At 48.5% G+C, this 17060-nt stretch overlaps 1 protein-coding gene across 1 annotated transcript; it reads left to right on the forward strand.

Annotated features, from left to right (window-relative positions):
* Positions 1 to 160: 160 nt before the first annotated feature.
* On the forward strand, positions 161 to 16800 carry LOC311139344 (uncharacterized protein; the record flags this gene model as incomplete). The annotated part of the gene is made up of 12 exons (XM_084174217.1): positions 161 to 215; positions 3550 to 3597; positions 6520 to 6645; positions 6799 to 6968; positions 7225 to 7365; positions 12809 to 12977; positions 13135 to 13264; positions 13485 to 13629; positions 13823 to 14443; positions 15885 to 16022; positions 16148 to 16202; positions 16373 to 16800. The coding sequence occupies 12 exons, from the start codon at positions 161 to 163 to the stop codon at positions 16798 to 16800; spliced, it is 2226 nt and encodes a 741-aa protein (XP_084030343.1).
* Positions 16801 to 17060: the final 260 nt, after the last annotated feature.

A 17060-nucleotide genomic window follows, 5' to 3' on the forward strand; every position in this document is an offset into this window, starting at 1 on the left:
TCCCTCTCTCCCTCTCTCTGTTCTTCTCTGTTTTCCACACAGAGAGAGACAGAATCGGAAGAGTCCATTCCTCCTGATTCCCACCCAAGTGGGAATAAAAACAGGATTCCACTCTTTCTTTCTGCTCCTCCTCTCATCCCTCGCTCCCTTCCTCTCCGTCATGACGTTGCTGGCCTCTGAGAGGTCGCTTCTCATCCGGAACAAATTCCGCTCAGGTGAGGATCGGGCCGGGCCGGTTGGAGTGGGGATGGATCGGGCCGGGCCGGGTGGGGTGGGGCTGGCAGGGAAGGGAAGGGAGGGTAATTAGGCCTGGGGTGTGGGACTAAGTTGCCCTTAGGCTGATCTTGGGTCATATATACAGTACTGTCTGTATTAAGTCATAAAGTGTCACTCAGCCTCTTGTTTCTCTCAGTCACCCGAGCCCATTGCTGAAACTATGGTAACTAGTAATGATTGATGACTATAACATTAGCATAGAAGTTATTCTGGAATGATTGTGAAGGATATTGGCAGTTAAGTCTAGTCTTGGTTACATTAAACATGAGGATGATTAATCAGGTAAACACAGGGGCGCAACTTTGGTTTTAGAGGTTGGGGGCGACATAATATATGTATATATTTTTTTCTTCAGTCGGATAAACACTCCAAACAGCCTACACAACCACTCGGAGGCGTCCGCATGGTCCTAAAGCACACCGTTGCCTCGTTTTGTATCACATTCCAATGATAAAACTGGGGGGGGGGGGGAATGCAATTTCAGAATGTGGGGGGGACATGTCCAGTGAAAGTTGCGCCCCTGGGTAAACATATTGATCGTTGTATATCTATTTATTGATTGATACCACAGAGCTCTCCTGAATAAACATACCAGAGGCTTCACCACAAACCTTTTAATCTCCCAATGACAGTATTTGTAGCATATTAATCTCAGAACCCCAGAACCAAATTTTACAGCTAGCTATGTTTTAATCTGTCATGAGAGATAAGTGGAATATAGCTACTTTCTGTCTCTATTTCCAACCATAATGATGTGAAGTTCTGTTCGTTTACACTGAGGGCTCAGTACACAGTGAACTAAAAACTCTTAGGGCTTCTGGCAAATTCAAACACATAAGTAATTAAATAAGACAGCATTGGAGGTACAGTTATAAGATTGGAAAATATTTGGATGACATTATACAGATGCCGAATCTTACATTTGATCATCCTGTAGTTGCAGGTTTAAAAAGGCTTCTAAAGTTTGCAATTTCCACTTAAAACATTTCTGACTTGATTTGCCCTAAAGAAAAATGTATCAACCTCTACAAATTTTAATCCACATAACAATTCACATTTTCTGTTGCTGCAGGATTATTTTCCTGCTGTAGCAAAATTGCTCAAATTAAGATCCTACATCTGTAGTAAGAAATGTGTAAAGCTACTGAATCCTTTTGCACGTTGGATTTCTTTACAATGTTTTGTGTTGGGCCATCAGCCATAGGCTACTGTCCTTTAACTAGCAGCAGTTGTGTTCTAGAATTGGAACGTGTCTCCTTAAAAATGGCCGCCGCTGTTGTTATCGGTCAGCTGCTGTCATAAAGAGGCTTGGTAGGGACAGGAAATGAGGTCATAGAGACATTCCTGCCGTTGTTATTTTCCACCAGCTGTTCATTACCAGGCCTGTCTTGGGCAGCTGGAGGTTCAGATTAGATTTGATGAGTTTATTTATTTATTTAAATACCAGGAAGTGTTTTGAGGTCTCCAGATTGGATTCATTAGAAGAGACATTTAAATGAGTTAGACTGGCTAACTAAGTATCAGCTGTCCTGCTGCTTTGAACCTACTATCTCTTCAGCTATGGAGGAAATGGTTGTAGGCTATGAAGGACCAATCGACCTATAGGTTAATGTTGTCTGATTGGTTGATGTTTAATTCATAGCCTATGGATGGAAGGATGGCATTATGGGTTGTGTAACTTGTGTTCAAGAAGATGTATTACTATACTCTGAGTATGTTACCATGACTGTGATCAAAACAGAAAAGTGGTAGGGTGTGCTGTGCCTGTGGACAGTGGTGGTGTTAGTCAAGGATCTTAATTTGACCAGTTTCTCACGGCAGGAAAATGATCCTGCAGTAAAAGGAAATGTGTGTTATTGTGTGGATGATAATACATTGACATTTTTGTAGGGGTTGATACATTTTTAGTTAGGGCAAATCAAGTCTGACATTTTAAAGTGGAAATTACAAACTTTTAAACCTTGAATACACTACAAATGTGCATTTCCTGTTGTGCAGGACATTTCATGCAACAACAGGGTGATCAAATTAAGATTTTACATCTGTACTTCAGCTGTGAAATCATAATAATGATACTACTGCATTTGGTAGCTGCTAAATGACAAATTATCGTTGATAACCTGTAAGGTTCAGTATGAGATTACTTCACATTATAGACAGTTGAGGAGACGATTATAATCTCCATCCAATCTCTGTTATCTCTCTCTGTCCATGAATGCTTGCCCAAAGCAGGAAGATAATCTCACTGAGCTAAATCCATTCATACCTTCAGTAGCTTACACTGTCACCTTCCTGCTCTTATCTGTCATCAAGATTCTTGCTTCATTTGTTTCCACTCAGTTACAGACTGTTAATTGTTAACGGTAAACTGAATTGAGCTACCATCTGTATATGGCTTATAAATGGTTTATAAGTAGTCAATCAACTCTTATGGGTACCTTTTAAATGATTATTAAATGTGTTAGTTCCCTGGAGCGGGTCAATGGCCTATCTGTAACTTTAGGTGGGTCCTGTAATCTCACCTTTGAGAGTCCAATCCATTATTCCACCTCACAATCCATTCCACATACAGGACCATGACTAAGTGAGCATGGAGGCTTATGTGAGTCAATCAGGGTGCCCAGTCCAATATTGTACCAAGGTGTAGCTGTTACTGTAGAACCAGGCTAAGTGGTGTTTTTACTGAAGTAATGTAATGGGGTCTCTTTTCGAGTAGCGGTTGGCTGACAGAAAAGAGGGGAGGAAGAATTTACTTAGCGTGCATGACAGTGACGAAGGGAGGGAGGTGGAGAGTGCAGAAGAGAGAAGGACAGCTGAAGGGGGGATGGGGGCGACAGAAATAGACATACTGACAGATAAATAGTTACAGCCCCCCCAAACCCCTCTCATCCTGCTGTCCCCTCCCTCCCTCCTTCCCAGATCTCAAAACTCAGCACTGAAATGCATTGTGGGAAATGTCACCCAACCTATCGGCCCCTCCCCCAATAAACCTCTTAGTGTGAAGACGTGTGTGCAGTGTATGTGTGTGTGTGTGTGTGTGTATGGACTTCATGACTGTGTGTTTGCTGCCATATGTGACACAATACTTTATGATGGAGTGTGTGCAGAGATGTACTAAGATTGCTAAGTCACATGTTACTATACTATTCCAGGGGGATATGGTACTACAGAACATATAACAATAGTTAACCTTTTACCCATAGTTACCTTGCAGGTTATTCCAGGTATTCTTCATACATCTAATTCACCACATCTCTACTGCTTGTCTTTCAGTCTTGCAGTTGAGGATTCAGAACCGAAGGCAAAATGAAATCGACTCTGGTGAGTGGAGTTACTGTTTATGTCTACTGACAGGGTTGGGGTCTTCTCTCTTCTTTACATTGCCTTCTAACGACTGTTCTCTCTCTCTCTCTCTCTCTCTCTCTCTCTCTCTCCCCCCCCCCCCCCTCTCTCTCTCGCTCTCTCTCTCTCTTCTCTCTCTCTCTCTCTCTCTCTCTCTCTCTCTCATCTCTCTGTCTCTGTCTCTGTCTCTGTCTCTCTCTCTCTCTCTCTCTCTCTCTCTCTCTCTCTCTCTCTCTCTCTCTCTCTCTCATCTCTCTCTCTCTCTCTCTCTCTCTCTCTCTCTCTCTCTCTCGGGTTGAAAACTACCTGTCCCTCTCACAAAGGAGATAAAGATCAGAGTAAAGCTCTGGTGAGTAGCTCACTGTTTTTCTCAACCTAAAGACGATACTTATTGTCTCACTGTTTCTCTCAACCTAAAGACGATACTTATTGTCTCACTGTTTCTCTCAACCTAAAGACGATACTTGTTGTCTCACTGTTTTTCTCAACCTAAAGACGATACTTGTTGTCTCACTGTTTCTCTCAACCTAAAGACGATACTTGTTGTCTCAATGTTTTTCTCAACCTAAGACGATACTTGTTGTCTCACTGTTTTTCTCAACCTAAAGACGAAACTTGTTGTCTCCTTTCTTCACCTCTTAGACAAGTCACTGACAATATATCTGACAGTAGGCTAAAGTAAATGCAAGTAGTATAAATACAGATATTGTTCAACGACAAAAGAAAACCCTATGTATTCATGACAGAGTCTCTACTGCTATTGTTGATGGGTCAATTCCATTTCAACTGAAAATCTATTTAATAAAGAAATTATGATAATTTAGGCCATACATACAGTTGGCCCAGCGTCGTCCAGGGTAGGGGAGGGAATGGCCGGCAGGGGATGTAGCTCAGTTGGTAGAGCATGGCGTTTGCAATGCCAGGGTTGTGGGTTCGATAAAATAATGTATGTGCTAACTGTAAGTCGCTCTGGATAAGAGCGTCTGCTAAATGACTAAAATGTAAATGTAAATGTAATATATGGTCTAAATTGAATGAATTTAATTGAAATGAAACTGACCCCAAAACTGTTTTGCTGGTTTGACCTGCTATCTCCCAATGCAGCGTCTAACTGACGATGGTGCCACTCAGAAGTCGCGCCTGTGTGGTCTGAACACTAAAACTGCACAAGGTGATGATGCCCCGTCTGTCTGTCCACTGTATTCCTGCTGTCTATTGTCTGACTCATTTAGTATGCTCCCAGCAAAGCATAACACTCTTCATCATCTACCTCTGTCTCTGTCACTCTGTCTTTCTCTTCCCCTCTAACTACCCCCCTCTCTCTCTCTCTCTCTCTCTCTCTCTCTCTCTCTCTCTCTCTCTCTCTCTCTCTCTCTCTGTCGCACTAGCTCTCTCTCTCTCTCTCTCTCTCTCTCTCTCTCTCTCTCTCTCTCTCTCTCTCTCTCTCTCTCTCTCTCTCTCTCTCTCTGTTGCACTAGCTCTCTCTCTCTGTCGCACTAGCTCTCTCTCTCTCTCTCTCTCTCTCTCTCTCTCTCTCTCTCTCTCTCTCTCTCTCTCTCTCTCTCTCTCTCTCTCTCTCTCTCTGTAACGTTATCAATACCTCTCTCTGTTTCTTGCTCTCTCTGGCTCTCTCTCTCTCACTCTCCCTCTATCACTCTCTCACTACCTCTCTCTGTGTTTCTTTCTCTCTGTCTCAATCCATTTTCTCTTATCTACTCTAATTCCTCCACTCCTCTTTACCTGTAGAGTGATGAGGAAATGAAGGTTCAGAGCCCTATGATGGAATTGGAATTCCATTAGCTGTCAATCACACGTAGATATGAACCATGTTGCTCTCCATAACAGGCAGGTTTCATTGGATTAAACCTGTCAGCCAAGCAATGATGGGCAGAACACAAAACCCCACCCATCGAGGGGTGGAGAACTGTCGTTTTCTCCATCACTCACATCTCTCTCTCCCCTCCTCTGTATCCTCTCCTCCTCTCTCTCCTCCTCTCTTTTCTCCTCTCTCTTCTCCTCTCTCCTCCTCTCTTCTCCCCTCTCTTCTCCTCTCTCTCCTCCTCTCTCTTCTCCTCTCTCTTCTCCTCTCTCCTCCTCTCTCTTCTCCTATCTCTCCTTCTCTCTCTTCTCCTCTCTCTTCTCCTCTCTCCTCCTCTCTCTTCTCCCCTCTCTTCTCCTCTCTCCTCCTCTCTCTTCTCCCCTCTCTTCTCCTCTCTTTTCTCCCCTCTCTTCTCCTCTCTCTTCTCCTCTCTCTTCTCCTCTCTCTTCTCCTCTCTCTTCTCCTCTCTCTTCTCTCTCTTCTCCTCTCTCTTCTCCCCTTCTTCTTCTCTGTAACCTTTCCCCTTGTATTTATCCCCTTGTCCATTGTGATTAAAATACCACTATTATTGTTTCATTTCTGGTTGTGTTGTTGTTGTTTTTGTTTTTGTTTTTGTTTTTGTTTTTGTTGTTGTTTTGTGTGTCTCCAGGGGTATGTGTTTCCTTTAAGGCAGACATTTTGGGTACCCCTGCTGGGTTGAACTGGGATTGAGTGCCTACAGTAACACAGTTATGCATACGCAAACACACATCTGCTCTCAGCTCCTGTTGCTTCTGTCTCATACAGGAGTGTGTTGCTTCTCTCTCTAACAGACAGGAGTGTGTTGCTTCTCTCTCTAACAGACTAGAGTGTGTTGCTTCTCTCTCTAACAGACAGGAGTGTGTTGCTTCTCTCTCTAACAGACAGGAGTGTGTTGCTTCTCTCTCTAACAGACAGGAGTGTGTTGCTTCTCTCTCTAACAGACAGGAGTGTGTTGCTTCTCTCTCTAACAGACAGGAGTGTGTTGCTTCTCTCTCTAACAGACAGGAGTGTGTTGCTTCTCTCTCTAACAGACAGGAGTGTGTTGCTTCTCTCTCTAACAGACAGGAGTGTGTGTGGGGCCGGGAGGCAGAAGAAGGCTCGGCTGGCTGATGACCTCGGAAAGAAGATCCAGCGTCGGCCAGGACCTCTTGAGCTACTGCACAAACACATACTGCCTCTGGAGAACCGTGAGTTAACACACACACACACACACATGCACAAAATAACTATAGACGTTTTCAAACAGTCCAGATGTCATAACTAATAAACATTTTCCTTCTCCCCCTGTCTTCCTTCCCCCACTCTTCCCTTAGGCCCTGTCTCCTTCCCTCTCTCCTCAGATGTCTTCCAAGATGACATCTCTTCCTGCTCCTCCTCCTTGTCTTCCGAGCAACTCGGTGTCCTCCTATCACCTGCACTCTCCTCATCGCCGGGGTTCTCAGATGACCAATCACTGAGTGACCTGTCGCCTGGGGTCTCGCCCCTTACCCACAGTCCCGCCCATGCTCAGGTGAGATTACATTCCCCTAAATCCTAACCTCAACAATCAAGTGAGATTACCTTCCCCTAAATCCTAACCTCAACCATCAAGTGAGATTACCTTCCCCTAAATCCTAACCTCAACCATCGGGTGAGATTACCTTCCCCTAAATCCTAACCTCAACCATCAGCAGGGAAAACACAAAACTGCCTTTAGAACTGCAAGTCATGCTTGGGTTAAAGCATCTACTATAACCTGTTTATATTTCTGTCCTGCTTTCCTGCAGTCTATCTTGGCGTTGCTCCCAGCAACTGAGGGCATCAGGCAGCCAATGTGCATAACTGTGGGCGACTCCAGCTCCATGGCAACGACCGGGAGACTAAAGAGGATGTATCTGACCACCCATGCCACGCCCCTGCTGCCAAAGGTACTGGAAATAGATCAAACACACATCCAGAATAATGTGGAAATGCATCTGTAAAAAGCATGATAGAAATTAAGAATGGATTGATAGAAGCATTAACAATGGATTAATTGATTCATTGATTGGTGGTAAAGTCAATCAAAAATAATACCATGCATATACAGTATTACAGTATTACAGTACCCCAGATGTTAATGTATTGTCTGCATAGAGAGAAAGACATGTTTTGACTGAGGGTCAGGTACAGTAGATCAGTAGGGACTCTTCTTCTCCTGGTGTCTACTGTATAGTTATTCAACCACATAGCATAACGTACACATTCACTCTGGTGTTACGCATTCATTAGTGTCAACAGTCACTACCAACGGAACTATGCCCTATGGCTTAACACACACCCACACACACACTGTCACGACTGTCTGTGAGATGCAGTAAACGAAGTCAGGCGCAGGACACAGAACTCTCGGATACGTACTTTTAATACGAAAAGGATCCAAAAGGACACAGAAAATAACTCCACGCAGGGAGGAAATAACCCGCTCACAAAATAGACAACCGTGAAGGGGAAAACAATCACACACAAAGTACAGATGAGAGACAGGGGTAATTATAAGGGAAACAATTAACATAATGACGAACAGGTGTAAACAATACAGACAAAACTAAACAAACACCGATAACATCGAACGGCAGTAGCTAGTACTCCGGGGACGACGAACGCCGAAGCCTGCCCGAGCAAGGAGGAGGAGCAGCCTCGGCAGAATCCGTGACAGTACCCCCCCCCCCCTCGGGGACGGCCAGGAGGACGCGGAGCAGGGCGAGTTGGGTGACTCCGGTGGAACTCTGTCAACAGGGAGGGATCTAGGATGTCCCTCCTAGGGACCCAGCACCGTTCCTCCGGACCGTACCCCTCCCACTCCACGAGATACTGCAGACCCCCCATCCGACGCCTCGAATCCACGATGGAACGGACTGAGTACGCCGGAGCCCCTTCGATGTCTAGTGGGGGCGGAGGGGCCTCTCGTACCTCATTCTCCTGGAGTGGACAAGCTACCACCGACCTGAAGAGAGACATGGAACGAGGGGTTATTGCGATAATTAACAGGCAGCTGTAACCTATAACATACCTCGTTCAATCTCCTCAGGACTTTAAATGGCCCCACAAACCGCCGGCCCAGCTTCTGGCAGGGCAGGTGAAGTGGCAGGTTTCTGGTCGAGAGCCAGACCCGATCTCCCGGTGCATAAACCGGACCCTCACTGCGGTGGCGATCGGCGCTCGCCTTTTGCCGTCTGATGGCCCGCTGCAGATGGACGTGCGCAGCGTTCCATGTCTCCTCCGAGTGCCGAAACCATTCATCCACCACAGGAGCCTCGATCTGGCTCTGATGCCAGGGTGCCAGAACCGGCTGATAGCCCAACACACACTGGAAAGGAGTGAGATTAGTGGAGGAGTGGCGGAGTGAGTTTTGCCCAGGGAATATACCCCGACCACTCCTCCTGCCAGTCCTGGCAGTAGGACCTCAGAAGCCTACCCACATCTTGGTTTACTCTCTCCACCTGCCCATTACTCTCAGGGTGAAAACCTGAGGTAAGGCTGATCGAGACCCCCAAACGTTCCATAAACGCACTCCACACTCTAGAGGTGAACTGGGGACCCCGATCAGACACTATATCCTCAGGCACCCCGTAGTGCCGGAAAACATGAGTAAACAGGGCTTCGTTTGTAGGGCTGTGGGAAGACCTGGCATAGGGATGAGACGGCAGGCCTTAGAAAACCGATCCACAATGACCAAGATCGTGGTATTCCCCTGGGAGGGGGGAAGGTCCTTGACAAAATCCACCGACAGGTGAGACCACGGCCGTTGTGGAACGGGGAGAGGTTGTAACTTCCCCATGGTCAGGTGTCTAGGCGCCTTACACTGGGCGCACACCGAGCAGGAAGAAACGTAAACTCTCACGTCCTTAGCTAAGGTGGGCCACCAGTACTTCCCGCTAAGACAGTGCACCGTCCGACCAATACCAGGATGACCAGAGGAGGGTGACGTGTGAGCCCAATAAATCAGTCGGTCACGGACCTCGAGCGGCACGTACCTCCGTCCCTCTGGACACTCTGGGGGAGAAGAGTCGGTACGTAACGCCCGCTCGATTTCCTTGTCGACCTCCCACACCACCAGTGCCACGAGACAAGACTCCGGTAGTATGGGAGTGGGCTCAATGGACCTCTCCTCTGTGTCATATCGTCGGGACAGGGCGTCTGCCTTAACATTCTGTGACCCGGGGATATACGTGATCTTAAAGACAAACCGGGCCAGAAACATGGCCCACCTAGCCTGCCGAGGGTTCAGTCTCTTCGCTGCCCGGATGTACTCCAGGTTACGATGGTCAGTCAGAATGAGAAAAGGGTGGTTAGCCCCCTCAAGCCAATGTCTCCACACCTTCAGGGCCTGGACCACAGCTAGCAGCTCCCTGTCCCCCACGTCATAATTGCGCTCCGCCGGACTGAGCTTCTTAGAATAGAAAGCACAGGGGCGGAGTTTTGGAGGCGTGCCCGAGCGCTGAGACAGTATAGCACCTATCCCCGCCTCGGACGCATCCACCTAGACTTGGAACGCCAAAGAGGGATCCGGATGTGCCAGCACCGGAGCTGAGGTGAACAGGTCCTTCAAATGACTAAACGCCCCGTCCGCCTCAGCCGACCACTGCAAACGCACCGGGCCCCCCTTTAGCAGGGAGGTAATGGGAGCCGCTACCTGTCCAAAACCCCGGATAAACCTCCGGTAGTAATTGGCAAAACCCAAAAACCGCTGCACCTCCTTTACTGTAGTTGGAGTCTGCCAATTACGCACGGCTGAAACGCGCTCAATCTCCATCTCCACCCCTGACGCAGACAACCGGTGTCCCAGGAAGGAGGTGGACTCCTGGAAAAACAGACATTTCAATTTTGTGAAGAAGCGCGCCCCGTGTAATGAGAGGGAGAGGATAGCTGTATTTAATAGTGATCTGATTGAGACCACGGTAATCAATACACGGGCGTAAACCCCCATCCTTCTTCTTCACAAAAAAGAAACTTGAGGACGCAGGAGAAGTGGAAGGCCGTATGTATTCCTGTCTCAAGGATTCGGCGACGTATGTCTCCATAGCAGCCGTCTCCTCCTGAGACAGAGGATACACATGGCTGCGAGGGAGCGCCGCGCCAACCTGGAGGTCTATCGCACAATCCCCCTGTCGATGAGGTGGTAATTGAGTCGCCTTCTTCTTACAGAAGGCGCTGGCCAAATCGGCATACTCAGGAGGAATGTGCATTGTGGGCATTTGGTTCGGACTCTCCACCGTCGTTGCCCCTACGGAAACACCTACACAACGCCCCACACACTGATCAGACCATCCCTTGAGAGCCCTCTGTTGCCATGAAATGTTGGGGTCATGGGATATTAACCAGGGAAGTCCCAACACCACTGGAAACGCAGGAGAGTCAATTAAATACAACTGTATAGTCTCCTCATGACCCTTCTGCGTTTTCATCTTCAGTGGCGCTCTGACCTCCCTAATCAATCCCGACCCCAAAGGCCGGCTATCTAGGGCATGGATAGGGAAGGGCACATTGACTGGTAATATGGGGATCCCTAACTTATATGAGAAATGGCGATCGATAAAATTCCCAGCTGCGCCTGAATCGACTAGCGCCTTATGCTGGGAGTAAGAAGAAACTTCTGGAAACATCACTTGGATACACATATGAACAGGAGAGAGCTCTGGGTGAGTTGGGACCTTACTCACCGGGAATGACTCATCAGTGCGCTGCCTGCTGCCTCGAATCCGAGGAGACCCTCCCCAGCACCGAACCGCCGTGTGTCCTCGGCGGCCACAGTTGGTGCAGGGGACAGCCTCCTTCCTGGCCTCCCTACTACCAGCACCCCCGAGCTCCATAGGGCTCGGCTCGGAGGTGCTGGGGGATGGAATGGACGGCCCCAGCGCTGGACGTCCGCGGGTAGCCAACAGGGTATCCAAGCGAATCGACATGTCCACCAGCTGATCGAAGCTTAGGTTGGTGTCCCTGCAGGCCAGCTCTCGACGAACGTCCTCCCTCAGGCTGCATCTGTAGTGGTCGATGAGGGCCCTCTCATTCCATCCCGAATTGGCAGCCAGAGTCCGGAAGTCCAGTGCGAATTCCTGCGCGCTCCTCCTCCCCTGTCTGAGGTGGAATAGACGCTCACCCGCCGCCTTCCCCTCCGGGGGATGATCGAACACTGCCCTGAAGTGGCAGGTGAACTCCGCATAGTTCACAGTAGCGGCGTCTATCCCTCCCCACTCGGCGTTGGCCCACTCCAGTGCCTTGCCGGACAGACAGGAGATGAGGGCGGACACGCTCTCGTATCCCGAGGGTGCCGGGTGAATGGTTGCCAGGTAAAGTTCCACCTGGAGCAGGAAACCCTGACACCCGGCTGCGGTGCCATCATAAGCCCTCGGGAGCGAGAGCCGAATCCCACTGGACTCCGGATGTGAGACGATAGGAGTAGCCGATGGTGGTGGTATCGTTGGAGGAGGTGTGGGCAAACCTCCTCTCTCCCATCGTCCCAAAGTGTTCATAACGTTATCCATAGCGGCACCAAGATTTTGTAGCTTCACTGCCTGTTGTAGGACGCGCTCCTCGAGTGATCCAGTCGGTGCCGTCGCTCCTGCTGACTCCATGATAAGGTGTGTGATTCTGTCACGACTGTCTGTGAGATGCGGTAAACGAAGTCAGGCGCAGGACACAGAACTCTCGGATACGTACTTTTAATACGAAAAGGATCCAAAAGGACACAGAAAATAACTCCACGCAGGGAGGAAATAACCCGCTCACAAAATAGACAACCGTGAAGGGGAAAACAATCACACACAAAGTACAGATGAGAGACAGGGGTAATTATAAGGGAAACAATTAACATAATGACGAACAGGTGTAAACAATACAGACAAAACTAAACAAACACCGATAACATCGAACAGCAGTAGCTAGTACTCCGGGGACGACGAACGCGGAAGCCTGCCCGAGCAAGGAGGAGGAGCAGCCTCGGCAGAATCCGTGACACACACACACACCTGCTAGATATCACAACTGACTGGACACACTGTCAGTTGTCACGGTTTCACACATGCACCTCATGCTAAGATTCAGCCCTTGATTCTGACGTTCAACCTGAAAGGATCACATATGTTACATGACCTATTGTATACACTCCTGCTGTTAACTTTGCCTTAAGAACTCATAACATGGTAGTACTTTCAGAACTGGCTGTACTCATCAGAATTGATCTGACCTCTCTCAGGTTATATCGTTTATGTACTGTATTTTGACAATGCTTGAATAATATATTTGTAATAAGAATATGGGATATGAGAAATATTACTTTGATTCATTCTCTGTCTCTCCCTCTCTTCCTGTTCCTTTCTCCACCTTTCTCAGACAGCCCGGTCTCTCACACCTCCCGCCGACACTTCCTCCCTCATTCCCTCCCTGACTTCCTCTCGTCCCCCCCGCCCGCGGAAAACACGGGACTCACAGCCCAAGATGAGGAAACTCAAATACCACCAGTACATTCCCCCCGACCAGAGAGGCACGGCCGGGACTGCCGGTAATACTCTTTACAATTTAAAAAAACATTATTGTCTTTTATGTATATTTTTCCTTTCATACAATACTTTCAGCCCAATGTGCTTTACATGACAAATGTTGTCAAAATGAGTCCACTACATAGCAGGGAAGTTGATCATTATTAACATTGTCCTCAGGGGGAGGGGCCAGTCAGAGGAGCCCCATCCCGGCCCAGCCCATAGACCCCGCCTACTCCAGCCTCCTGCAGCAACAGCAGGTGTTCCTCCAGCTGCAGATCCTCCAGAACCAACAACAACAACAGCAGCAGCAACCGGACCAGCAGCAACAGCAGCAGCTCACCGTCACACCCAGGTAGGTACCACTACACACACACACACACCACACAAAACCTCCCTCCCCCTGGGCCTTCTCATAAGAACTGTGGTTTCATTCAGATGTTATACTGTTCATCAGACCATTTAAAGTTGGTTAACCATTACATGGGCGATGGCAACTAATGAGCATGAATGTTTTGTTTTTATCAAAGTGGAGACACCAACCAAATCATGAGGTTCTCTGGAGCCACACCCCAGAACCCTCAGTCTGTATCCACGGCAACAAACCCCACCCCTGTGGACACAAGTCCCTCCCACACGTCTGAGCTCCTCCCACCTAACCTGGTCGACCTCACGGTAATATGGGCAGAATAATAACTTGAACATTTTAATGTTTATAGCACTTCTCACTTCCTATTTATCTGTACCTCCTCTTCCTTCTTTGGTCCTTGCTTGCTTCTCTTCATTCTCTGACCTCTTTCTGTCATCCCTCTCTATTTGCTGTCCCTGACCCTCTCCTCTCTCCCACGCCGTCCTCCTTCTCTCCCAGGTGTCTGAGTTGCGACAGCAGCTGCGTAAGCGAGGTCTCCCTGTCTCTGGCACCAAGCCCTCCCTCCTCCAGAGGCTCCGCCCTTTCCAGCTGCCCCACCTCTGCTTGACCCCTGTGCCCCTCTGCCAGCTGGGTACGAGCCTGGAACCCCTCACCCCCTCCTCCTTGCTCACCCCCACTCACAACCCCAGCTCCAGCCCCGGCTCTGGGCCTGATTCTCCCTCCAACAGCCCTAACCATCAGGTCTACATCCAGTCCACTGGAATTCTGAGTGGGGTTCCAAACGGTATTCCTAATGGAATAGTGGTCAGTGTGGTGGGGGAGCAGTGTGGCTTCCTGGCCCCTGCGTTGACCCCATCGTCGACTCCCAGCCCCGGCCTCCCCCCCTGCTCCTCTTCGCCCCTGTTAACTGGCGCCTCCTGGAGGTCGGAGCAGGAGCAGCAGGAGCTGAGCCTGGAGCTGGAGATGAGGGAGAGGATGAGGAGCAGGCCCAGAGAGAGGCTATCTCCTCCTCTGTCTCTGTCCTGTGGAGGTTCCCTCCATCCCTTCCTGCAACAGGATCCAGGATGGCCCAGAGGGACACCAGAGACGGACAGAGAGACAGAGATCCTGTTCACACAGGTAAACTAACGTATACTGGATAAGAGTGTCTGCTAAATGACTAAAATGTAAATGTAATGTAAATGTATACCTGATTCAGACAGACAGATACACCAGTCTCTCCTATACCTGACTCAGACAGACAGATACACCAGTCTCTCCTATACCTGATTCAGACAGACAGATACACCAGTCTCTCCTATACCTGACTCAGACAGACAGATACACCAGTCTCTCCTATGCCTGACTCAGACAGACAGATACACCAGTCTCTCCTATGCCTGACTCAGACAGACAGATACACCAGTCTCTCCTATACCTGACTCAGACAGACAGATACACCAGTCTCTTCTATACCTGACTCAGACAGATACACCAGTCTCTCCTATACCTGACTCAGACAGATACACCAGTCTCTCCTATACCTGACTCAGACAGACAGATACGCCAGTCTCTCCTATACCTGACTCAGACAGACAGATACACCAGTCTCTCCTATAACTGACTCAGACAGACAGATACACCAGTCTCTCCTATACCTGACTCAGACAGACAGATACACCAGTCTCTCCTTTACCTGACTCAGCCAGATACACCAGTCTCTCCTATACCTGACTCAGACAGACAGATACACCAGTCTCTTCTATACCTGACTCAGACAGATACACCAGTCTCTCCTATACCTGACTCAGACAGACAGATACACCAGTCTCTCCTATACCTGACTCAGACAGACAGATACACCAGTCTCTCCTATACCTGACTCAGACAGACAGATACACCAGTCTCTCCTATACCTGACTCAGGTAGACAGATACACCAGTCTCTCCTATACCTGACTCAGACAGACAGATACACCAGTCTCTCCTATACCTGACTCAGACAGACAGATACACCAGTCTCTCCTATGCCTGACTCAGACAGACAGATACACCAGTCTCTCCTATGCCTGACTCAGACAGACAGATACACCAGTCTCTCCTATACCTGACTCAGACAGACAGATACACCAGTCTCTTCTATACCTGACTCAGACAGATACACCAGTCTCTCCTATACCTGACTCAGACAGATACACCAGTCTCTCCTATACCTGACTCAGACAGACAGATACACCAGTCTCTCCTATACCTGACTCAGACAGACAGATACACCAGTCTCTCCTATAACTGACTCAGACAGACAGATACACCAGTCTCTCCTATACCTGACTCAGACAGACAGATACACCAGTCTCTCCTATACCTGACTCAGACAGACAGATACACCAGTCTATCCTATACTTGACTCACCACACCACAACAAACTTCACACAGGTACACTACTATATCATCCACAAGATTTAACTGAGACAGTGCACCACATCACTGTGATTTTAGCTTACTATTTACACTATTCACCGGTAAATACAGTGTAGCTTCATACAGTATTTACAATTTAACCTCCTCCACTTTCCAATCAGGCGTTCTGCTGCCAGCCGTGTGACGTGATTGGCCAGGACTTTGAGCTGCCCATGCAGATCACAGCCAGTCCCATACAAGCCCCACCCAGCGTCCGCAGTCTGGAGGAGGAGCTGCAGGAGGCCATTAACAGAGTACTGGTCAGTGTGTGTGTGTGTGTGTGTGTAAATTAGAGTCACTGCTGACATTCATTGTATTGTGTAAAAGGTGACCCTGTCAAGTAAACCCTTGAGTGATTTCCCTGTCTCTGTCCTGCCCTCCTCAGATGGACCCCAGTCAGTCAATAGATGACATTCTGGAAGAACCTACCATCTGTGTGGGTGAGTGGATAGCTCTCTGGCCTCTTAACAATGACACTTTATAGTTCAGAATTCACCAAGACTGGTCATGGATAATGACAGGCTTTTGTTCCAGCCCAGCACTAAATACTAAGATCTAAGATATTGATGATTTGTCTACTGATCAATATTGCCTTCCCCGTCTCTTGTAGACTCCCACTCCTCCTCTGTCTCAGAGCTCCAATCCCCTGTCACTATCCTCCCTGGCCCCTCCCCTCCTCCCCAAACAGACCAATCCCAGCCCTTCTGTTGTCATTCTAAGGATGACAACTTCCTCTCCTCTCCTCTATGCTCCTCCCTCCTGCTGGAGCTCCCGCCGTCGCCTTCGACAATGGGTCCCCGCCAAGCCGCCCCACCCCCTCTCCCTCCCTCCATCTGTACTTCCCCCCCGCCTCCCACTGTGACCTCACGGAAGAGGCGGGCTCAGGCAACCTTTGACCCTGCTGATTGGTTGGACTTGCTGACCTCTGGACTCCGCCCTCCCAGTCCTCCATCCGCCCCATTCGTTGAGACCGACTTTGGCCTCAATTCGGATCTAAATGTCAACCGAGCATTGGATCTCATGGTGGAGCAGTGGTGAAGGTCTTGGGTGGACTGAGTGTCAGTGTGTGTGTGTGTTTGTGTGTGTGTGTGTGTGTTAGTCAGACTTCAACATACACCTCCCAAACAAAGGGAACAGATTTGTGAATGTCCATCCATCAATCCATCTGTCCACTTTGTGAGTGAATAGTCTGTTTGAGAGAGGTGACTGCAGATCTGTACTCCACGCAATGTCGAGAGACAGATGCTACTGCATTGGAAGAGATGAAAAAAGACTGAGTTGCATTGGTGGAACAATAA

The sequence above is a fragment of the Coregonus lavaretus genome, assembly GCF_964263955.1.
Source record: "Coregonus lavaretus genome assembly, chromosome: 13".
Lineage (NCBI taxonomy): Eukaryota > Metazoa > Chordata > Actinopteri > Salmoniformes > Salmonidae > Coregonus > Coregonus lavaretus.